The 26,380-nt window shown below is 36.0% G+C and overlaps 1 protein-coding gene across 3 annotated transcripts in view; it reads left to right on the top strand.

The window, feature by feature from the left end:
• LOC149788562 (uncharacterized) overlaps nt 1-26,380 on the top strand; it is a 92,004-nt gene that overhangs the window by 40,280 nt on the left and 25,344 nt on the right. For 2 of the 3 annotated variants that reach the window (XM_089974598.1, XM_089974597.1), the window contains exons 5-11: nt 509-583; nt 1,561-1,649; nt 3,135-3,208; nt 8,822-8,898; nt 20,938-20,955; nt 22,818-22,901; nt 25,249-25,319. In XM_089974598.1, the coding sequence (XP_089830724.1) occupies nt 509-583; nt 1,561-1,649; nt 3,135-3,208; nt 8,822-8,898; nt 20,938-20,955; nt 22,818-22,901; nt 25,249-25,319 (488 nt within the window). The remainder of the gene's footprint in view (nt 1-508; nt 584-1,560; nt 1,650-3,134; nt 3,209-8,821; nt 8,899-20,937; nt 20,956-22,817; nt 22,902-25,248; nt 25,320-26,380) is intronic. The other variant, XM_089974599.1, reaches the window with a different exon arrangement.

Here is a 26,380-nt window from a genome sequence, read left to right as displayed (position 1 = left end):
AACAACAGTACTCTGAAACTGTTCTCTTTAAGACAACACAGATCCGGAAGATTTGATACTACAGAAAGATGGCGACATAATTTATTACTACAGAAACGGTTATAAGTAGCAACTATCTTGCATCTTACATTATGTGTATGGTGACTGGATGTAAGTTAACTTGTTATTACAATTTGTTTTTAATAAAGGATTAGTTCGCTGAAGATATATTAAAAAGCAAAACAAATCTAGGATACATTGCATCTTGGTCCAGAAGGACCAGCCTTAATCCACATCTTTGGATGGCCGAATTTGTGTTTTATTTAATTCTGTTTTCCTAAAACAATTTTAGAGTTTAATACATTCCCAATCTCTGTTAAGATCCTTTACACAACTGTTAGACTTAGGGACTGCCACACTTCTTTATCTATGCATAATTCCCTGATGTAAAAATGTTGGTGAGGAAATACTTGGCTGAACATGCATATAGATGAATCTTTAGTCATTGTTTAATTGCTTCATTTTCTAGATGAGAATGTCCGCAGAGGCCAAGAGGATCCTGACCACTCCGCCAGAGACACGTACTGCAGCCGACATTCATTATGTACGTAGCAGACTAAATATACCAGTTTGAAATCCAGGCTAAAGTATGTAAGTGAGAGCATACGCTTTCTTCAGAGACAACAAGGGTTGCATTTTATAGAAAGTGCATGGAAAACAGGAGTAAAAGACATCTGTAATGGAGCAATCAATCTTTACCGGGCTGAGGGCTTGAGTTGATGTTAGGGGTTTCTTTCTCAACTAATATTCCACAGATATTCAACTCCTCCAAAGGTCCTGAATATCTCTCTGAGTGGATGGAAGGAGAGAGTTACGGACAAACACACACACACACACACACACACACACACACACATATATATATATATATATATATATATATATATATATATATATATATATATATATATATATATATATAGAGAGAGAGAGAGAGAGAGAGAGAGAGAGAGAGACAGAGAGAGAGACAGAGAGAGAGACAGAGAGAATTCATATTTGTTTCCTGTGAAGTACTGTATCAATATAGATGTTATATAGTACTGTATCAATATAGCTGGATGCAATATAGTTCTGTACTAATATAGATGTAATAAATTACTGTATCAATATATATGTAATATAGTACTGTATCAATATGGATGTAACATAGTACTGTATCAATATGGATGTAATATAGCACTGTATCAATATGGATGTAATATAGCACTGTATCCATATAGATGTAATATAGTACTGTATCAATATAGATGTAACATAGTACTGTATCAATATGGATGTAATATAGTACTTTGTCAATATATATGTAATATAGTAATGTATCAATATGGATATAATATAGTACTGTATCAATATATATGTAATATAGTACTGCATCAATATGGATGTAACAGTACTGTATCAATATGGATGTAATATAGTACTGGGTCAATATGGATGTAATATAGTACTGCATCAATATAGTAACATAGTACTGTGTCGATATGGATGTAATATATTGATTTTTAACACTTTTGTTCACAGGCAACTGTAGCCCTACGAAGTATCGATTCAATAGCAGCGTACCCATTGAGAATGCAGAAAGCCCTTGCCACTTATGGAACTTTTGAATGGTACGATAATTATAACTGTCCATTTAATTGAAACATAATCGTCATTTATGACAACACCTTTATAATCTCAGGTAAAGGGTTGATCCCCAAAATGCACGTTTAGTTTTACTGAACTCAGAATAGAATATAAATCACTTCTATAATGGCATATACACTTCCATACAGATAGTACAGTATATACCTTTCTATACAGATTGTACAAGTATAAACGCATATATGCAGATATCACAATATATACTCGTCTATACATAGAGTACAGTATATACCTTACTATACAGATTCTAGAATTATAAACGTATATATGCATATATCATACTATTTACTCTTCTATACACATATTACCGTATATTCACTTATATAGAGATTGTATACACTTATATACAGATAGTACAGTACATAAACGTATACACAGATTGTACAGTATATGCACTGATATAAAGATTGTACAATACATACACTTATATATAAATAGATTCGTTTCTTTACTGTTATGTCTTGGGGCTCAGCTTTAAGAACACAACAAGATAAACCCAACAAGCATTCAATGTTTCATGATTTGTTCTTATGAGCGAAATACTAAAATCAAGCAGAGCAATTGAATAGCATAATATAAATGGACCAACTGAACTGGATCCAGAACCGTAGTCATGCAATAAGACAGATCTTGGTGCTAGCTTAGAGACTGTGTGTTGAGATAACACTTACTGTGGGTCAGTGAAGATGCGGAAAATTGGTTCAGAACCATAACGGGTTCTGGTAAATAACTTTTAATTTTTTTAAATAGTTCTTTCCCATAGTAGGAACCATTGATTTTAGTTAAGGCATGCTGGGAGTACTTGATGTTTGGAATGTAAAAAGCTTCTATTCTGTTCTAGAAATATGACCATGTGACCTTCATCCGGGCATCTGTTTTGCGTTGTAGTTAGACTTATTACTGATGTTTTGAGAAAGATTGTCATTCGTGCCTTAACACTTGCGACGTCCATGTGTATTATGTTCTGTCCAGTTTGTGCTAACTATTTTATTTTCTTCAAATTAATTGGATTTCAGGTAATTGTTTTCGCTAGGAAATACTAGTGCTCTAAATTAATTCTTGGACAAGGATATTTATCGAAATTTATACAGAATTAAAAAACTGGAACAATATTTTCTGTGATTCAAAACGCTACTGTTGATACTGCAACACTTCACAGGTTACAATAGACGTCATCGCCTTCCATTTTGAATTTCATCGGGATTCGAACTCAGTTTCAGTCAGGACTTTTTATTATTAGGACTTCTAATCTTTAAATCTTGGATTATTTTTGTATTTGATTCGTAAAACCGTAAGTTCTTTTTTTTCATTTACCACTTGATAGTCTAGGGAAATAAATTATGTATTTAATTTTACAAAGCTTGACGTCTTCACTTTTTTCTTGTTATTTTTTGTATGAGCCTATATTGTGAGGAGTAAGTTGGTCAAGTAGACTTTGTATTATTCTACAGTTATGAAGCAGCCAGAATCATAGTCCAACAGGACCATCCCCCGGACGGATTTTACTTCATACTATATGGACAAGGTAAATCGGTCAAATTGAATCTATGTGTTATATATTCTTACAATTCTCATAAGTATGTTACAAGCTTATTCAGAATGTTATAACTCCATTGTCGTAAACTAAGTAACAGATAGGATCAAAACCAACCTGTTTTATAAAACTTAAACAATATTTTAATTAACAAGGTTATAAATGAAAATGTGAGAGGAATTTACAGTATTATGAAGTGAATCTACAATAATCATAAAGAGTTCGATTCAAGTACAAACGAATCGAATGTTCCGAATGAATTGCAGGTCCTCGAATGTGTGTATCACAATGTCATTGTTTTGTTTATAGAAGAACACAACAGTTTACAGTCGTGAACAAAAATTAGACCCATTCTAGGTATAGTTATATACCAAAAGTTACAATGTATGAAGATATAGACAAAACCATAACAACAATTCCAATAAAAAAAATATTTTTGTCAATGTAATGATTTTTTTGCTTGACCACCACTGATTCCTGTTATACTAAATAGTTAAACTTGCCGTAAAGTCACCTCTATTAAATAATCATCCGCCCATATGAGCCACTTTCTGAATCTGGTATGCCAACCTTCTTGATTAAATATGAATGAAAGCAGTCTTCTGTCTACATAGGCTGGTTTTTCCTCTTATTTTATCAGAGGTCGTTATTTAAGAACTACTTAACTGTAAGTAATATTCCCTGCGTAACGTTGTCTTCGGTTTGCTTAAACTTAACCCTCAAGGTGTTGTGTTTTCATTTTGCTCAACCCTAACTCTATGCGCTGTTTTCATATTGCTTAGGGCAACAATAAAGAACCGATTTTGTGCGTATGGAATTGAACAGGAGCCAAGTGATTTTGTGTGTATGACATTGAATAGGCACTAAGTGACTCCGTGCGTATGGCATTGAATAAAGCACTACGTGACATAGTGCGTATGGCATTGAATAAGCACTAAGTGACTTTGCGCGTATGGCATTGAATAGGTGGTCTTACATTTTGTTTGGTATTACCAGCAATTAAATCCCTGTCAGAAACAAAGAGAGCTGACGCTGGGTTTAAGTTGTTGAGGAGAATCCGGAAAAACCATGGCAAAAATAAAATTGGACCATTGCAAACATCAAAGACCCTTCGCATAATTCGCAGTCAGATCATAATTATAAATAGAACGAACGACCTAGAAATTCATTGGCCGGAACATTATGCTGCGGCAGATCATGGTGTACGCTGTTTGCATTTCGTTGCCTGTTTTATAAACAAATAAGGATACTGCTGGTAAATTTTTAAAAAAATTGCTGGTAAACTAAGCAACAAAACGCACTTGGATATCCATGTCATAATTATGTCTTACACAGTACGCAGTGCGTGTTCTCTATCAGAATCTTGTTTTGCTATCAAACGGTAAATTTTAATCTACACGCAGAGCACTTCGCATGCAATAAATCTGATTTTAAATGTAGCGCGATTTGCTAGTAATAATTGTATTTTAATTAAATGAACTTTGCTAGTAATGCTGTTCGTCCTTCGAGTTCGAAGATGACCATGACATCGCTTACTGGTTTGTTTTCTGAGAGTACGTGAGTGGCCGATCAAGACAATTTGTGCTCCAAACTGTTTGTGGCACACTTGATAAGAAATCTCCCTGAGTGTGTTTGAACAACAAAAGGACGTGCTGTAGTTATGAGATTTCCGCTGCTCGCGAATCTGCACTGCTTCTGCAATTCTTTTCGGTCCAAATTCTTTAGCTCTAGTATGGACGAGACTACGCCGTGTGGAGCGACCATGTGTGAAATCGTCCCAAGTTCCATGACAGTTTTTAAGCATTTCAGGGATGACTGGAGGTAATCTCCAAAGTTTTTCTTCTGACCACCATGAGATCGCTTTACCTTCTTCAGTTTGCCATAGAAAATCTTCTTTGGTAGTCACTCTTCTGACATCCTGGTGACGTGACCCACCCATTTCAATTGTGGTTTCGTCATCAGAGTGGATGCTTAAAATGCCTACCCGTTTGAGAACCTCATTGTCTGAGACTTTTCTGTCATCCTGTTCTCATCAATTTCCTCAAGCAGGCCATGTGAAAATGGTTTAGCTTTTTGGCGTGGCATCGGTACACCGTTCAGGTGTTGCAAACATACAGGATGGTCTGCAACACAATTACTTTGTAGACCTTTTGTTTTGTTTGTAGACTGATTCCTCTGCGCAGCCACACATTTGCACAAAGCCTACCTAAGGTCACATTTGCTATAGCAAGACTGTTGTTGGTTCCATTATCGCTGTGAACTGCGCGTGGCAGTATGCTATTGAGATAGTTGAACATGTTCAGTGCCAAGAGAGGTTGGCCATTTACTGTGGTGATAGGCTCCATGGAATACTTTCCTGGTGCAGGTTGATGCATCAACTCTGTCTTCTTGATACTAATTATGAGAGAGAAATTTTCACAAGCTGAAGAGAACTGGTGTATGCTGCATTGCACATCGGACTTAGATTTGGCATTTAGGAAAAAGTCGTCACTTCCTGTAACTAATCTTCGCCTGAATGTCGACGACTATTGTACACATGGTGGTATTTCCCCTGGAACTGAAGTGCGTTGGTCTGTGTTCCCTCATCCTTCTCTGAAACCACACTGACTCTCTCGAAGCATCAAATGATATATTGGACTTCAAATGCAGTATACTTAACTGGTAATAAATAAAAATAAAAGTTTAACATATTACATTACAGACTGCCGATTGACGATGAAATATGTGTTCTGGTCACGAGGTAAAGGCAAATTTATGTACATTTATAATGTTACGAGTCTGTGGTCAAGCAAAAGAAAACGTTGTATAAAACTTAGCAGATAATTTAATTATCAAAGTTATGAAATGAAAATTTAAGAGGAACTGACAGATTATGATTTTAATCCCAAATAATCCTAAAAAATATTCACAAGTCCAAAATAATCGAATGATATTAATGAATTCTATACCTTTAAATATAACGGTCTGCCAGCGTTCCTAATGTATCACAACGGCATTGTCCATAACTCCTTTAAATAATTCACAATAGTCTCACAATACTATTTGGTCATATGAGCACTTTGTAATTCCAAGGAATAATCCAAACAAATGTTTCCTCACCAATTAATTCTAAACTCAACATTAAAAACATTTTCAGACCAATGTTAACACAAGAACGTATGGAATAAAAATCCGGAATAGGAATGAATTAATAGCTCTGTTTTCTTATTATACACATCTCCAAGTGTCTATGACGAATTTATGACGTAAAATACCCCACGTGACATACCTTAATACTCAGTCTGGTATTCCCATTACTTACGCACGTGACCTACGACATAAAATAACTCACCTGATCGACCCATACAATGGGAAGTAACTCAATTTTTCCGAGAAGAAAGGATCAGTAGCTATGAGAAATTACTCCAAACGTGTCAGCAGGTTCAATATATAGGTTGCATTTAACTTGTAAGCACCTGTTTATAGTCCAATATATTTAATAATAGAATCTACACCCATCATCAAAAACTTTGTTATATCTTGTTTATAGATGACCACTTCAATTTACAGTCATGAACAAATATTACACACGATATAGATACTGTTATGTAGCAAAGGGTCAACTAAATATAGATATACATAACAAGAAACATGTAAATGCCGTTGAAGATCTTACAAGCTTTTGAAGGTCGTTAAGGTATAAACAAGTGGACGAAATAAGCATTACGGCCATACGCTGAAGAAAGGTTCAAAAGGTATATCACTAAGTTTTAGCATAATCTTTCCCTACATGCAGCACTTCTGCAAATCAACTGCGTTCACCGTTTCAGTCAGAGTTGGAGGATTAAAAATTATATGTTGATTTATACTTGCGACAGTCGATCAATAGCCCGTCGCTGATAGATGAATGTTGACTAAGAATACTGTTGAAGTGTTCTGCCCATCTTTGAAGTATCATTTCTTTGTCGGTGAGCGGTCTGGCGCATTCAACACTCATATGTTGGAGATGTTCGTAATGACTGTTGTGGCCCTTAGAATGTCTTCCAAGCATCAAATATGTCATTCCAGTCTGCGTAGAACCGAATCTCGTCTGCATTATTGCTCATCCATGCGTCTTGCAACTGTCTTGGTTTGCATTAAATAGTCCTCTTGACGTTGTTGAATGGTCCAATCTTGGATAATGATGTGCTATCTTTCTGTAACCGAGATATCCTATTCCGAAGTTTCTCTATGTCAGATTCGTTCTTAATATACTGATGTTTTCGTGTGGTGGGACATAATGGTTTTGGAAGCAGTTGAGCACAAGGGGTCTTTGATGGATGCCCACCTTCTTTTGTCAAACGTTTTGAAGTGTATATCGATTGCATCTTGTCGGATGCACATTTCTTAACCTTCTTCTCTTTCAGTTTGGAGACATTGAGCGTTTTTCGGCACGTATTAATGTGTTCGCCTTGTGGTCGTCTGTCGTGCTAAATCTGGATATTGAGCTAGGAGACAATGAGCCTGTCGTCCAGCATTCTGCACTTCTTATGGCATTTGTCATTCGAATATCCTGCCTGTCTCTTCCTATAACGATGACGTAGTCAGTTGGATGCAGTTCTTAGCGCGCCGTTGCATCTAAGACGTCTTATCGCGATTTGGCAAGTATAAGACTGTATTGGTGATTAGGAGGTAGTGCTCAGCGCATTTCCTCAGTTGATAGAGTCCGTTGCCGCTGCATTTGCCAAAGCCATATTTGCCACTAACTCCTGGCTATGTGTGGTGATTTTTGCAAGCTATAGTATTGAAATCACCAAGGATATTAAGCTTGCCTGTCTCTGGGGGAATCTGCAATAACAGATTCTATGTCTTCGTATAATTTGTCATTGATCTCATCTGCGTTAGTCATGGTGGGTGTACAGGCACTTATAATCATACTTTAGAGTCATTAGCTCAAGATGGTTTCTTCCTCTTAAGCCCTATGCCTTTTTGCACGTTAAGAACGTTAGTTTTGTAAAATCATTTGCCGAATCGTTGACTAGTAGTTATAAATCATTATATAAGGTTTTATTGTCTCTGTCGGAGTTCGCAAAGTTTTCCTTCCATGGAAGCATGATTGTGCTAGTTAGTAGAACGAGTCTGCGATAAAATCGTGTAACCAGGCCTGGGGAAAGAACGAAAATAAAAAAAGCTCTTGAGATCGAGTTTGTGCAAGAGAAATTTATTAGATCATCAACAAGGACTTTACTTTCGTTACGTCATTTTCGACTTGGTAAGGGTAAGAACTTTTGTATTATCTCCAGACATGACGATGTAGGAAATAAATTTCAACGGAGAGTGATTGCCATAGGAAAGAACAAAGAAAAAAACCTGCTTAAATTTGAAGCGTCGTAGTGCTAATATTTGTACATATAAACATCGTTAAGAAAGCATATGGTCAATTATTGGATAGCATTTCTAACATATAATAGGAGAAGAAACCCATTTCATTCATCCGTGATATACACAGAAATATGATATCAGAAAAAAATGTATTGCATTTATATATTATAATTTGTATTAGCTTACATTGTAAACTGATATGACTAACCTCACAGTGGCTGCTTATGTATTTATCATTGTTTCATTTCTTTGACTTGTCCGTAGTAATTGTGGCCGGGAAACATCCAGAGAGCATATACGCCAAGACTTACTGCCACCTCAAGCGGAGTGACAATTTTGGAGTAAATAACTTATTTTTGACTAACTTATATTGTTACTTTTCGAGACGTCATTCCATTACGAAATGTAAAATATAATCGTTATCTTATTTCTGTATCGCTTAGTGTATGTATGTATGTATGTATGTATGTATGTATGTATGTATGTATGTATGTATGTATGTATGTATGTATGTAGTGAATGGGGTCACCCTAGGGACAATGGGAATTACCATTACAGGCACCCCTGGGTCACTCTGGGGACTATGTAAATTTAACATGGAGAAAAATCGTGGGTCACTCTAGGGACAAGGGGAATTGAACATGGGAATAGAGTGTGGGTCTGTCTAGGGACAAAAATTTCCATATTTGTAATGATGCTATAAATAGCTATAATCAAGGAAATGTTCAACGTCAAAATGGAAGTGACTAAAAGTAACGCTAAAATGACGAAATTGTCACAGAATTTAAAGGAAAATAAACATATCCCCGAAAATTAAGTTACAATGGTTTAGACTAAAATGGATAAAATTAGTAACTACTTACAATATCAACTTGTTTGACGATCGTGGATAAACACCCATGTATCTATTTATAGCTATAATCAGCTGAAATTCCTATGAAATCTCACTATCTATTTATAGCTACATCTTGTGGGTTATTCCTTTGGAAAACCCCACTATCTTTTAATAGCCTCAGTTTGAGTGACGTTCCTGTTTATGAACTCTAGTACATATGTATAGCTACAACTTGTGGAAAACCCCAAGTCCATATTTATAGTCTCAAAATTTCCAGCGTCAGTGACGTCACTGTTCTGGAGACTAGGGGATAAATGGCAACAGTGTTGCAAGTGGCTGACCTGAATACGCGCTACTGTAGGTAGGTAGGTAGAATGTATTTGATAGGGATAAAGGGAGTTTTATAGGGACAAACAGAGACCAACACACACACACACACACACACACACGCACACCACAGAGGGAAGAAGAAAAAACAAACCCAAAATATACTATTCACACAGGGAAGAGGAGAAAAACCAACAAATATACTATCCAGACGTTCTTACACTAACACACACACACACACACACACACAGATCGAAGAATAAAACAAAAATTAAAATATACTATCCATACAAACGTACGTCAACGCATACAAACCCAAATATACTATCCACACAACGTCGCTAACGCATACAAACTCCAAATATACTATCCATACAAACTTACGCTAACGCATACAAACCCCAAATATACTATCCACACAACATCGCTAACGCATACAAACCCCAAATATACTATCCATACAAACGTACGCTAACGCATACAAACCCCAAATGTACTATCCATACAAACGTAGGCGAACGCATACAAACCCCAAATATACTATCCACACAATGTCGCTAACGCATACAAACCCCAAATATACTATCCATACAAACGTACGCGAACGCATACAAACCCCAAATATACTATCCACACAACGTCGCTAACGCGTACAAACCCCAAATATACTATCCACACAAATGTACGCGAACGCATACAAACTCCAAATATACTATCCACACAACGTCGCTAACGCATACAAACCCCAAATATACTATCCATACTCGGGAGGAAGAAGAAAAAACAACCAAATATACGATCTACACAACGTACGCGAACACACACACACACACACACACTCGCATACCACAGAGGGAAGAAGAAAACCATTATACACTATCCACACGGAGTGAAGAAAAAACCCTTTATATATACTATCAACAGAGAGTGAAGAAAATAACCCATTATATTCCATCAACACAGAGTGAAGAAGAAAAAGTTTTTTGAAAGCACCTAAGCCCTCACCTGCAATGACCAACTCTGCCAAATACCTACACCCCACACGCCACCCCCAACACTACAAAACCCATTTAACCCGTTATTTTATGGCATCAGTGTGTGATTTAGGAAACATCAAGACACAAAATGATGGATGAATAGACTGACTATTGTTTACCGACTTGCATGCCTAAAGAGCGTGTGTGAAGGAAAACATCCTTCCATTTCAATTCTAACTAAAACATGATCCAGAGGGATAGAGAGAGGTGAAAGAGCACAATTTCACAAAGTGTGAGTAAAAACAAAACACGCCATCTTTATTATACAATGTCAAGACCAAGAGACACTTACGTTTTTCTTTCTGGTCTATTCTCTTTTAGAAGGTAGTATGAAATTTCACATCAGGGCCAACGCATTGGCTCACATTGTCAATTTTTCCATTTCCATGTCTTCACTGGCACAAGTTCTTCCTCATCTTCAATTTCTTCTTCTTCTGAATCCCTCTTCTCTTTTTCGTCTTGTTTCTGTTTCTTCTCTTTTCTCTTAGGGCACTCTGAATCCCAGTGTCCCTTTCTCCTGACAACGATATTAGGCATCTTGACTTTTGTCTCTCTTTCTTAGACGAAGCAGGTATTCTGGTATTTCATTGAGAAAGTAAAAGGCAATGACGTGCCGTGTCGCCTCACACAAGACCTGAATTGTTAGCTCAAATCCGTGTCAGCAATTTCGAAGACGACATAACTGAGCTTTAATCAATGCTCTCCATTTATGCCACAAAACCACGAGTCCTGATTCACGCCAAAAGAAATTTCGTTCGGTCCATAAAAAATAGTATCACATCTGAGAAACGCAAAAACGAACTTCCAGAAAAATGAGAACGACGGCTTACACCTATAACGTGAAATGTATGAGTTCAAGTAGTGCGTAAAACTTAGTCAAATTAAATTTTTATTGTCAAGACGAAACGATCTCTTTTCGAAGAAGAAAGCAGACACCAAGCGACAATGGCGATCCGTGTCACACAACACTTTTCAAAATGTGTATTATTAGAGGTTTGTTCTAGCGATCTGCACGGTTAAATTAAATGTTGATGTATTTTGCAATAAGATGGACACAATTTCCATGGGATCGCCCATGGTACCATTGTTCGTGCATTAGTTTAATTTTTTAAAATATTTTTTTATATAAATCGCCTATAGGATAGACCCAGTAAAGCATGGCCATTCTCGTCACTGTGTGAATTGCTACTCAAGTCAATTCGAAGTGAACGCGGTAAGAAAATAAGTATAGCCAATGAAATGGCTTACAACGGGTGATGCATTGTTTTGTTCTAGGACTGTGTGGCATAATAATCCCTACGCTCTTGCGTTGTTACCATTACAGTGCAGACAGACTGGAATGTGAACTTACAAGCCCTCTTTGTGTATTGTACCATTTCTTCTTACCACATCAAAATACTGAGCGTCACAGTATTGGTTCGCGTTTTCAAGCTGACCATTTTTAATATCTTACTTAAACATTTTAACATAAACACTCACACTCACATCGGTAGAGTCAGAACAGACGTGTTACAGTATTGAGGGGCATGTTATCTTTTTTTCTTCTTCATACAATTTTCTCGTGACACTTATAAAGTGAAGAGTCTGTGCAAGTGTCAAAAGCCAAAGTCATATAAGTTTTGTATTTTGTACGGCTTGTAAAGATTTCCACTTTAGAAAATGTGAAGTATCACAAGTTATTATCACAAACAGAAGTGGAACATAGGGGCTTGCAAGAAAGAAAATAACCCAGACAGTTGGTGTCATCAAGAGTGCTAGAGACGGTGCCCGAACTTGCTTGCTTGCTTACTTGAATTAAAGTGATTTTCGCTCCAATGGAGCATGTATCACTGGTTTAATCACTCACCACGTGATTTTTAATTACTCCTGGGGAAGGAAAGAGAGCCTCATCCCTCAGGCTTTTATGTTACCCCATACTCTCGCTGGCTTGCTGGACACCTTTTTTCCTCCTTTACCACGCGCGGACATCGTACACGTGGCAGAATGTGGAACAATTTCCACCTGCCACACGCCCATGTGTCCTAATGTGACGTCTTCGCTACCGACCAATCGTAGCGGGCTTTACATACTGCTTGGGTTGACACCTGAGGCATTTCAAACCAACTAAGAAAAATGAGTGTGTGGTGAGACTATTCCCACTCATGTTTAAAGCCTTTCCGTCAGGTTGTTAAGGACTAGTTAGTCCTACACCTTGAGTGGCTAAATTTAAAAGTAGTCTGTGAGTACATAAAAGCCTGGGGGATGAGGCTCTCTTTCCTTCCCCAGGAGTAATTAAAAATCACGCGGTGCGTGATTAAACCAGTGATACATGCTCCACTGGAGCGAAAATCACTTTAATTCAAGTAAGCAAGCAAGCAAGTTCGGGCACCGTCTCTAGCACTCTTGATGACACCAACTGTCTGGGTTATTTTCTTTCTTGCAAGCCCCTATGTTCCACTTCTGTTTGTGATAATAACTTGTGATACTTCACATTTTCTAACATGCCCCTCAATACTGTAACACGTCTGTTCTGACTCTACCGATGTGAGTGTGAGTGTTTATGTTAAAATGTTTAAGTAAGATATTAAAAATGGTCAGCTTGAAAACGCGAACCAATACTGTGACGCTCAGTATTTTGATGTGGTAAGAAGAAATGGTACAATACACAAAGAGGGCTTGTAAGTTCACATTCCAGTCTGTCTGCACTGTAATGGTAACAACGCAAGAACGTAGGGATTATTATGCCACATAGTCCTAGAACAAAACAATGCATCACCCGTTGTAAGCCATTTCATTGGCTATACTTATTTTCTTACCGCGTTCACTTCGAATTGACTTGAGTAGCAATTCACACAGTGACGAGAATGGCCATGCTTTACTGGGTCTATCCTATAGGCGATTTATATAAAAAAATATTTTAAAAAATTAAACTAATGCACGAACAATGGTACCATGGGCGATCCCATGGAAATTGTGTCCGTCTTATTGCAAAATACATCAACATTTAATTTAACCGTGCAGATCGCTAGAACAAACCTCTAATAATACACATTTTGAAAAGTGTTGTGTGACACGGATCGCCATTGTCGCTTGGTGTCTGCTTTCTTCTTCGAAAAGAGATCGTTTCGTCTTGACAATAAAAATTTAATTTGACTAAGTTTTACGCACTACTTGAACTCATACATTTCACGTTGTAGGTGTAAGCCGTCGTTCTCATTTTTCTGGAAGTTCGTTTTTGCGTTTCTCAGATGTGATACTATTTTTTATGGACCGAACGAAATTTCTTTTGGCGTGAATCAGGACTCGTGGTTTTGTGGCATAAATGGAGAGCATTGATTAAAGCTCAGTTATGTCGTCTTCGAAATCGCTGACACGGATTTGAGCTAACAATTCAGGTCTTGTGTGAGGCGACACGGCATGTCATTGCCTTTTACTTTCTCAATGAAATCGTTTCATCTTATTGCAAAATTTACATTTGACTAGGTTTCATACGCAGCAGGTCCCTGTATCTAGGGAGAGTGTCTTAGCGTCAGAGTATTCATTCCACTCTCAAACGATCAAGAAGATGGAAGAGTCAGCACAGATCGACCTGCTGGTCAAATATATGCTAAAAGTCATACGAAAGCATAATTCACAGGCGAAAGTGGCAACAAAACTTATTCTTTTGGTCGTTGATTTGATGAGAGTCATACGAAAGTGTGTAAGTACTGACGAAGTTAGCTATATCTGCAAAGGTAAATGGGTATTTGTCTCCAGAATACCTGCTTCGTCTAAGAAAGAGAGACAAAAGTCAAGATACCTAATATCGTTGTCAGGAGAAAGGGACACTGGGATTCAGAGTGCCCTAAGAGAAAAGAGAAGAAACAGAAACAAGACGAAAAAGAGAAGAGGGATTCAGAAGAAGAAGAAATTGAAGATGAGGAAGAACTTGTGCCAGTGAAGACATGGAAATGGAAAAATTGACAATGTGAGCCAATGCGTTGGCCCTGATGTGAAATTTCATACTACCTTCTAAAAGAGAATAGAGCAGAACGATCAAGGAGATGGAAGAGTCAGCACAGATCGACCTGCTGGTCAAATATATGCTAAAAGTCATACGAAAGCATAATTCACAGGCGAAAGTGGCAACAAAACTTATTCTTTTGGTCGTTGATTTGATGAGAGTCATACGATAGTGTGTAAGTGCTGATGAAGTTAGCTATATCTGCATGATGTGAAATTTCATACTACCTTCTAAAAGAGAATAGACCAGAAAGAAAACGTAAGTGTCTCTTGGTCTTGACATTGTATAATAAGGATGGCGTGTTTTGTTTTTACTCACACTTTGTGAAATTGTGTTCTTTCACCTCTCTCTATCCCTCTGGATCATGTTTTAGTTAGAATTGAAATGGAAGGATGTTTTCCTTCACACACGCTCTTTAGGCATGCAAGTCGGTAAACAATAGTCAGTCTATTCATCCATCATTTTGTGTCTTGATGTTTCCTAAATCACACACTGATGCCATAAAATAACGGGTTAAATGGGTTTTGTAGTGTTGGGGGTGGCGTGTGGAGTGTAGGTATTTGGCAGAGTTGGTCATTGCAGGTGAGGGCTTAGGTGCTTTCAGAAAACTTTTTCTTCTTCACTCTGTGTTGATGGAATATAATGGGTTATTTTCTTCACTCTCTGTTGATAGTATATATAAAGGGTTATTTCTTCACTCCGTGTGGATAGTGTATAATGGTTTTCTTCTTCCCTCTGTGGTGTGCGTGTGTGTGTGTGTGTGTGTGTGTTCGCGTACGTTGTGTAGATCGTATATTTGGTTGTTTTTTCTTCTTCCTCCCGAGTGTGGATAGTATATTTGGGGTTTGTATGCGTTAGCGACGTTGTGTGGATAGTATATTTGGGGTTTATATGCATTCGCGTACATTTGTGTGGATAGTATATTTGGGGTTTGTATGCGTTAGCGACATTGTGTGGATAGTATATTTGGGGTTTGTATGCGTTGGCGTAAGTTTGTATGGATAGTATATTTGGAGTTTGTATGCGTTAGCGACATTGTATGGATAGTATATTTGGGGTTTGTATGCGTTAGCGTACGTTTGTATGGATAGTATATTTGGAGTTTGTATGCGTTAGCGACATTGTGTGGATAGTATATTTGGGGTTTGTATGCGTTAGCGTAAGTTTGTATGGATAGTATATTTGGAGTTTGTATGCGTTAGCGACATTGTGTGGATAGTATATTTGGGGTTTGTATGCGTTGACGTACGTTTGTATGGATAGTATATTTTAATTTTTGTTTTATTCTTCGATCTCTGTGTGTGTGTGTGTGTTATTGTAAGAACGTCTGGATAGTATATTTGTTGGTTTTTCTCCTCTTCCCTGTGTGAATAGTATATTTTGGGTTTGTTTTTTCTTCTTCCCTCTGTGGTGTGCGTGTGTGTGTGTGTGTGTGTGTGTGTGTGTGTGTGTGTATTGGTCTCTGTTTGTCCCTATAGAACTTCCTTTATCCCTATCAAATACATTCTACCTACCTACCTACAGTAGCGCGTATTCAGGTCAGCCACTTGCAACACTGTTGCCATTTATCCCCTAGTTTCCAATACAGTGACGTCACTGACGCTGGAAATTTTGAGACTATAAATATGGACTTGGGGTTTTCCACAGGTTGTACTATACATATGTACTAGAGTTCATAAACAGGAACGTCACTCAAACTGACGCTAAAAAAGATAGTGGGGTTTTCCAAAGGAATAACCCACAAGTTGTAGCTATAAATAGATATTGAGATTTCATAGGAATTTCAGCTGATTATAGCTATAAATAGATACATGGGTGTTTATCCACGATCGTCACACAAGTTGATATTGTAAGTAGTTACTAATTTTATCCATTTTAGTCTAAACCATTGTAACTTAATTTTCGGGGATATGTTTATTTTCCTTTAAATTCTGTGACAATTTCGTCATTTTAGCGTTACTTTTAGTCATTTCCATTTTGTCGTTGAACATTTCCTTGATTATAGCTATTTATAGCATCATTACAAATATGGAAATTTTTGAACACCCCAGCAAGATTTCAGGTCTTGGTAATGCTTTATATATAAATCTCACTGGTGTATGTATGTCTCTGTCTCTGTTGTGTTTGACCCTCTACCATCATTGTCCCTAGACAGTCCCACCATGTTCAATTCCCCTTGACGCTATACAGACCCACCATGTTCAATTTCCATATGTTAAATTCCCTTGAGGCTATATCCCCCCAGGGGTTTCCGTAATGTTAAATTTCCCATTGTGCCTAGACAGTCCCGCGATCTATTCCCCATGTTAAATTCCCATTGTCCCTACACAGACCCACACTATAGTCCCCTGTTCCATTCCCCTTGTCCCTAGACAAACCCAAACTCTATTCCCATGTTAAATTCCCATTGTCCCTAGACAAGCCCAAACTCTATTCCCATGTTCAATTCCCCTTGTCCCTAGACAGACCCAAACTCTATTCCCCATGTTCAATTCCCCTTGTCCCTAGACAGACCCACACTCTATTTCCATGTTCAATTCCCCTTGTCCCTAAAGTGACCCACGATTTTTCTCCATGTTAAATTTACATAGTCCCCAGAGTGACCCAGGGGTGTCTGTACTGATAATTCCCATTGTCCCTAGGGTGACCCCATTCACTACTTACGTGTGTATGTATGTATGTATGTATGTATGTATGTATGTATGTATGTATGTATGTATATACTAAGAGTACTTATTAAATCCTGCTTGTCAATATACATATGCAATACAAAAGAGTACTTATTAAATCCTATTTGCAAATACACATGTGCAATACAGTTTCAAATGCTTTACTGTATTGATATAATACACATACAACACAATACAAATTGTTTACTGTACATATATAATATATATGCAATGCAAATACTTTACTGTATAGATAGGATACATATGCAACAAAAATATTTTGCTGTACAGATAGAATACATACGTAATAAGAATACTTTACTGTATAGATAGAATACATATGCAATATAAATACTGTACTGTATAGATAAAATACATATACAATACAAATACTGTACTGTACATATACAATACATGTGCAATACAAATACGTTACTGTACAGATAGAATACATATGCAATACAAGTACTTTACTGTACAGATATAATTTATATACAATACAAATACTGTACTGTATAGATATAATACATATACAATACAAATACTGTATTGTACAGATATAATACATATCCAATACAAATACTTTACTGTACAGATAGAATACATATACAATACAAATACTTTTCTGTATAGATAGAATACATATGCAATACAAATACTGTACTGTACAGATATATATACAATACAAATACTGTACTGTATAGATAGAATACATATACAATACAACTACTGTATTGTACAGATATAATACATATCCAATACAAATACTTTACTGTACAGATATAATACATATACAATACAAATACTTTACTGTATAGATAGAATACATATACAATACAAATACTGTATTGTACAGATATAATATATATACATTACAAATACTGTACTGTACAGATATAATACATATACAATACAAATCCTGTAATGTACAGATAGAATACGTATACAATACAAGTGCTGTATTGTACAGATAAAATACATATGCAATACAAATACTTTACTGTATAGATAGAATACATATGCAATACAAATACTTTACTGTACAAATATAATACATATACAATACAAATATTTTACTGTACAGATAAAATACATATGCAATACAAATTCGTTGCTATACAGATAAAATACACATGCAATACAAACACTGTACTTTATAGATAGAATATATATGCAGCACTAATACTTTACTGTGCAGATAGGATACATATACAACACAAATACTGTACTGTACAGATATAGTACATATGCAACACAAATACTTTTTACTGTAGAGATCGAATACGTATACAATACAAATGCTTTACTGTACAGGTAGAATACATACCCAACATAAATACTTTACTGTACAGATAGAATACATATGCAATACAAATGCTTTTTACTGTAGAGATATAATACGTATACAATCCAAATGCTTTACTGTACAGATAGAATACAAACCCAACATAAATACTTTACTGTACAGATAGAATGCATATGCAATACAAATACTTTACCGTACTGATATAATACATATGCAATACAAATACTTTACTGTATAGATATAATACATATGCAACACAAATACTCTTTGCTGTAGAAATAGAATACATATACAATACAAATACTGTACTGTATAGATTGAATACATACCCAACACAAATAGTTACTGTATAGATAGAATACTATACAGTGTACAATACAAATACTTTACTGCATAAATAGAATACATATGCAGTACAAATACTGCACTGTATAGATGGAATACATATGCAATACAAATACTTTACTGTATAGATATAATACCTATATATACCTATGTAATCCAAAAGAGTACTTATTAAATAGTACATGTAAATATACATATGCAGCACAATTTCAAATACTTTACTGTATAGATAGAATACATATGCAACACAAATACTATAATGTACAGAGAGAATACATATGCAATACAAATACTGTATTGTATAGATAGAATACATATGCAATACAAATACTTTACTGTACAGATAGGATACATATACAATACAAATACTTTACAGATAGAATACATATGCAGTACAAGTACTATAATGTACAGATAGAATACATATATAAAACAAATACGCTATTGTATATGTAAAATACATATACAATACAAATACTGTACTGTATTTATAGGTTACTGCATTTGCATGGGAAAATATGAACGAGTTTTGGGATGGAATACTGCACGACCTTGGGAGTGCAGTATATCCTTTCGACAAAACGAGTTCATATTTTCCTGTACAAATGCAGTAACCTTTTTATTATATGCTCATCTTTTGTTCTACCTAAGGTTTAATTATATAAACACAATACACTACAAGAAACAACGTAAATGAATGTATGCCGCATTCCAAACTAAATACACAAGCGCATATTCATCATTACACAAATCAACATTATTACTGCGCACTTAACTCCGCCCAGATAAATTTGAACTTAGTCGCGCGCTCGACATAACTTTCGAAAGAAAATGGCGTGTCTTGTTAAAATTGAAATTTGGAGTCATATTGTGAATGACTGTGCATTGCAACAACTTTTCCATTTGATCTGGAATGAATAGATTTTTGTATTTTTCTCGATTCTAGGAAATTTCATGATTATGGACTGGATTTGTATGTGACGATTCCACATGAAATACATGAGATTTAATAAGCTATGGAGAAGCGTGTTGACATCTGCAAATGTGTTTCTGTTTCTGTCACTGAATGTTTGAAATCATAATGTGGGAAAAATATGAAGTCTTTCAATTGCAATTATCAAAAAGACGCTATGGAATTTAATGCTTATTTCATTTTGAGTGCATTACAGTAAATTACAGTACAATTTCGAAATGTGTAATCCAGATTGAAAACCTATGACATGGCTCATGTAATTCGGATTTGCAGAATTAAGAAAATACATTTTGAGGAAATTCAGGATGTAAAACTGTAAGTATATTTTATTTTGCCATTCTTATCATCAGCTAAAGAAGAGAGTATATGACTTGTCACTTGTATGTTATTTGTAAGGACCTTATCTTGCGTCTGTTATATACTGTAGCTAGCCTAAATCCGTAACATTGTATCAACGCGGAATGTGCCAAAACAGCTGGTATGTGGTAGTCCACGAAGCATCTGTTTTAATTCATTCAGAAATAAATTTAAACAACCACAACGTAAAGAGCCTCTTACGCGAGTGTACATGATTTGTGTACAAATCAAAAGTGCTGGCGTCTGCGTCCATTGTTTGTTTACAATAGAAAGTATTTCCATTATGCACGTGAATGCTATATGTGTATTGTCGCGCGAGTTCAGTATCGGGTAATACTGAACGATTCTGACAATGTAAAGTTAACGGGGAAAAAATGAGCATATAATAAAGATAGAATACATATGCAATACAAATGCTTTACTGTATTGATATAATACGTATACAACACAATACAAATACGTTAATGTACAGATAAAATACGTATGCAATACAAATGCTTTACTGTATCGATATAATACTTTTCGATATATTCCTATCCACATCTTCAGGATTATCTTCCGAATGGCGTAAGTCATTAGTTTTAGATCACAGTTTTCTTTGTTGTAAGTCACGGGTTTTACAGCACAGGTTGTTTTGTTTTTTTTGTGGTGTAAGTCATGAGTTGCACATCAGAGTTTTTGTTGTTACCTCCAATACTCACACACACAAGGTGGTAGAATTTGCACCTGTTCGAAGTAAAGAAATTGTTGTAGACATTTTGTTTTCCACTGGTCTACAAGCTGTCGGTTTGTGTAACTTCATTTTACTAAAAATACATTATCTTGTGTGACCTTTGGTGTATGTACAAATTGTCAATTTGCATCACTTCATTTTGCCGATCTATAGATTGTACAGATACATCGAGCAGAATGACTTTATACTGATTGATATTCTTATCTGAACTTAAAATTTATTTTCTTCTATATTTGTCTATATATATTTTGTGCAAGTTGTTATTGTCTATATGATTATTGAAATGAAATGTCAATATTCTCCAGTAATAAAATAGCTGCTGTGATAACAGATTATTATAATTGTAAATAAACTTACTTTCCGTTTTTCGTACCGTCTGTACATATTTTTTAGAATACAACTCGTAAGATTGGTCCGCTTGGATTTGTGAAATATTACACGTGCAAGAATAGGGCCCGTACTCTCGATACTTTCTGAGCATATATCTTGAGCTCAGAACACCAAAATTAGATATGATTCTGTAACTTGGGGTACAGCTAGGTAAGGATCATATTGTAACTTGGGGTACATCTAGGTATGGATTATATTGTAACTTAGGGTACATCTAGCTTTGGGTGATGCTGTAACTTGTGGGGGGGAGTACATCTAGGTACGAATCATACTATAACTTGGGTTACATTCAGGTTAGGGTGGTACTGTAACTTGGGGTACATCTAAGTAATTGTGATACTATAACTTGGAGTAGATCTAGGTTAGGGTGATACTGTAATTTGGGGTACATCTAGGTTAGGGTGATACTGTAACTTGGGGTACATTGAGGTTATGGTGATAATGTAACTTGGGGTACATCTAGGTAAAGATCATACTGTAACTTGGGGTACATCTAGCTTTGGGTGATAATGTAACTTGGAGTACATCTAGCTTAGGGTATTACTGTAACTTGGGGTACATCTAGGTATTAGAGTGATACTGTAAGTATTAGAGTGATACTGTAACAAAGGGTACATCTAGGGTGTAGGGTGATACTGTAACTTGGGGTACATCTACGTTATGGAAGAATAGCAGTCAAACAATTGTATCGGAGGTCAAAGAGAAAGTATTGTGTTGTGTAATAATAATAATAATAATAATGCTCTCACTGTATTTAATAACAGTTATATATGCGTTATTTAAAATAAGTGTAACGTATTTTTTATATTAAATATCCATTCGATATTACTTGATCGATCTGGCGTTCGATACAGTTGTTCAGTCTGTATCACGACCCCACAGTCAAACTACTTAGGTGCCTTCTTTGACGGCCACACGTATATATTATTTGACGCAGTGAATTGAACTTGTATAAATGCCAGTTAGATTAGAATTTTATTTATTTGATTTAAGCTAAAAATATTTAGATAGCTCGCAAAGGGAGACTGTAGTAAATACAGAACCTCATTTGAGTGTTGCACTGAATCGGGGAAAGAACTCGCTTAATGTAGCTTATGAATAAACGCCCGACGCCATATCAAACTTGATCTTTCCGCCGACTCAGAACAAAACACGTATGAAGTTTTGTGTATGTATGAACTGTCAAAAGCTCCATATATTCCTAGCGTGACATACGTTGACTAATTCACGTACGAACGAACAATCTTTCTGCTTTATTTTGTGGAACAATAAAAAAATCGCTCTATTTGTTCGATCTGTGTTGTAGGAGCTAGCAATAGTTCACAAAACTAAGCGCCTGTCAACGGTCATTACAAAAGAATATACCGAACTACTGAAGATTGACAGCGAGGTAAGGGAATAATTTAAGTCCAAATGAATAATTATACAATATATAACCACAATCTTTTGTTATAAAAATGGTTTCTTGAATGACAATTTTTACCTAAGATACGTCAAATATATTTTGACATGAGTTTAGAAAATGAAGCACAGAAGTATTTAAAAAAAACACCAAACACGGATACTGAATAAATTATTAAAAGAGAAAGCATGGACCTTGATATAATTTGTTATGTATATTTGATTTAATTTAATTGTTTGTTAGTTCTAATTTTTTATTCCATTACATGTCATTGTAATGTAATATTGTTTATTGGACTTGATTTTTTTAAAGAATTAAGTTCCGTTCAGTTTGACCTGACTTCTTTTTTAAATATTCATTGGTATACGCCTAATATCAGAAACACTGTATCTAGTTTCTGACTTTGTTCAGAACCAGTGACAGTTTTAGTAAACAACTTTTTTTTTAAATTTAAATTTGTATTCTTTCTTAGAGTAAGAATTATTAAGTTAAGTCAAGGTCATACCTGGGCTACGTGATAATTTTCATGTAACAAAATAACATTTCTTCTGGAAGGCTGAACTCTTGACCCCCATCCGGTAATCTGTTTTGCGTCTTAAGTTAGCCTTATACCTAATGTTTGGTATAGAAGTAGTCAGTGGACGCTAAACTTTTGACACGTTAACTTGTGTTGTTGTGACCAGTTTGGGCTGAGATTTTATTTTCTTCAAATTAATGGATTTCAAGTGAGTATATTCCCTGGAAATACTAACGTGCTCTAAATTAATTCTGGGACAAGGTCATTAATCGCATTGTACAGAATTAAAAAACTGGAATAATATTTTCTTGATTCAACAAGAGACTGTTGAAGCTGCAGAACATCGCAGGTTACAACAGACGTCGTCGTCTTCTATCTTGGATTTCATCGGGATTCGAACTTAGTTTCATTCAGGACTTTTTATTACTAGGACTTCTTTTTTTAATTCTTCGATTATTTTTGGATTTGAATCGTAAAACCGTAAGTTTATATTTCTTTTCATTTTTCACTCGATATTCTAGGGAAATAAATTATTTGTTAAATTTTACAAAGCTTGTTTTCCTCACTCTTTTTGTTACTTTTTGTAAGAGCCTAGACTCGTAACAAATTCCAATACATTACTGTGTTATAGACATTTTCACTACTGTGCGATAGAAATTTACGATACAGTTATAGACATTACATTACACTGTTATAGACATATAAGATACAGTGTTATAAACATTTGATCTAGTGTTATAGACAAATTACGCTATAGTATTGTTACAAGCCAGGGGCATTTGCTTGACCGAGCGGTGTCAAACCCTAGCGCGATTCCGCTAGAAGTCATAAGTTTACCCCAAATTTCCAAAGACTTCCATCCAACCTCTTTTGTAGATCAGAAAGCCCAACGTGTCCATTCTATACACAAATGTTACCCTAATCAATGCAAGACAGATCTCACAACTTCCCGATTGTCTATCAACCGCACATCTGCATGGTTTCTCTTCATTAACTTTCCGTACCGTCAGCAGTTCACGCCGTAAAACTATACAACTATTTACTAACAAAGGGAATTATTTTTACCACGCCACCTTAGGCCAGTCAATTCATGGTTTCGAGCCCCATAATGTAAGCAAAACTGCGTCACATTTGCCACCATGGCAACATAAACGGTTATCTGCCGAGTCCCTTCTTGTTTATTCCTTTGTGTAATTTATCAGTCTCCAACCATATATACTGCACCTGGAGTCACACAACCAATGAACGCCACAAAATTGTAATAGGAACTATGGAACTCGTGCGGCTCTCACCTGAATTCACTGAAAGTAAAACATGGCATCATTGAAGCTCACTAACATTTCAATCCATGACGTTTGCTCCTAGTAACTGGATAATTATTTCGGGCTAAGGAATATTTCCAATGGACGGAGTTCCAATAATCAAACAAGTAATTCCTTAAAACAGGGCACTAAAACAAAATGCGCATACTCCAAATTTATCACAGTATTAAACATTGTATTTAATGCTTTGTTGCTGTTGATTCTTAAACCTATTATAATGTTCTAAAACTCGATTATTATATATTATATAATTATATATTATTATTATATAAATTTACGCTACAGTGTTATAGAGATTTACAACAAACAGTTTTCTATTTAACTTAATCAACATATTCTAACCTAGTAAATGTTGGCGTCAGAAGACTAAGAATTCTACTTTTTCGAACCATTTTGGATGATTGACAATGGAAACTGATAAATCAAGTGTTAAGTTATTAAAATGCAATGTAAAGTAAATTTCTAAAACACAAGACACATATCTCTATTTTTTCAGACTTATGAAAAGATCTTCATGGCGGGAGGTACAAAAACTATCGAAGATCCTGACCACCATAAGTTCATGCGGTACGTTTTGACGTTATCTTTCGGATGTTCCTTCAATATAAGTTGTGCGTGAAAAGAAAATCCATATCTTGATTTACCTAGGCTGGCATTGTGTATAGTATCCCAATCTTTAGTTTGTCAAGGCTGGCATTGTGGGTCGTATCCCAATATATAGTTTGTCTAGGCAGGCATTGTGGGTAGTATCCCAATCTATAGTTTGTCTAGGCTGGCATTTTGGGTAGTATCCCAATCTATAGTTTGTCTAGGCTGGCATTGTGGGTCGTATCCCAATGTATAGTTTGTCTAGGCGGGCATTGTGGGTAATATCCCAATCTATAGTTTGTCTAGGTTGGCACTGTGGGTATTATCCCATGTTATAGCTTGTCTAGGCTGGCATTGTGGGTATTATCCCAATCTATAGTTTATCTAGGCTGGCATTGTGGGTAGTATCCCAATCTATAGTTTGTCTAGGCTGGCATTGTGGGTCGTATCCCAATCTATAGTTTGTCTAGGCTGGCATTGTGGGTATTATCCCAATCTATAGTTTGTCTAGGCTGGCATTGTGGGTAGTATCTCAATCTATAGTTTGTCTAAGCTGGCATGGTGGGTATTATCCCAATCTATAGTTCGTCTAGACTGGCATTGTGGGTAGTTTCTCAATCTATAGTTTGTCTAAGCTGGCATTGTGGGTCGTATCCCAATCTATAGTTTGTCAAGGCGGACATCGTGGGTAATATCCCAATCTATAGTTTGTCTAGGCTGGCATTGTGGGTAGTATCCCAATCTATAGTTTGTCTAGGCTGGCATTGTGGGTCGTATCCCAATATATAGTTTGTCTAGGCTGGCATTGTGGGTATTATCCCTATCTATAGTTTGCCTAGGCTGGCATTGTGGGTAGTATCCCATGTTATAGTTTGCCTAGACTAACATTGTGGGTAGTATCCCATGTTACAGTTTGCCTAGGCTGGCATTGTGGGTAGTATCCCATGTTATAGATTGTCTAGGTTGGCATTGTGGGTAGTATCCCTATCTAAAGTTTACCTAGGCTGGCATTGTGGGTAGTATCCCATGTTATACTTTAC

This window comes from Sinohyriopsis cumingii, chromosome 11, assembly GCF_028554795.1.
Source record: "Sinohyriopsis cumingii isolate HCF-2022 chromosome 11, ASM2855479v2, whole genome shotgun sequence".
Classification (NCBI taxonomy): domain Eukaryota; kingdom Metazoa; phylum Mollusca; class Bivalvia; order Unionida; family Unionidae; genus Sinohyriopsis; species Sinohyriopsis cumingii.
The sequence above is the reverse complement of the archived record's forward strand: the minus strand, read 5'-3'. Positions and strand labels throughout refer to the sequence as shown.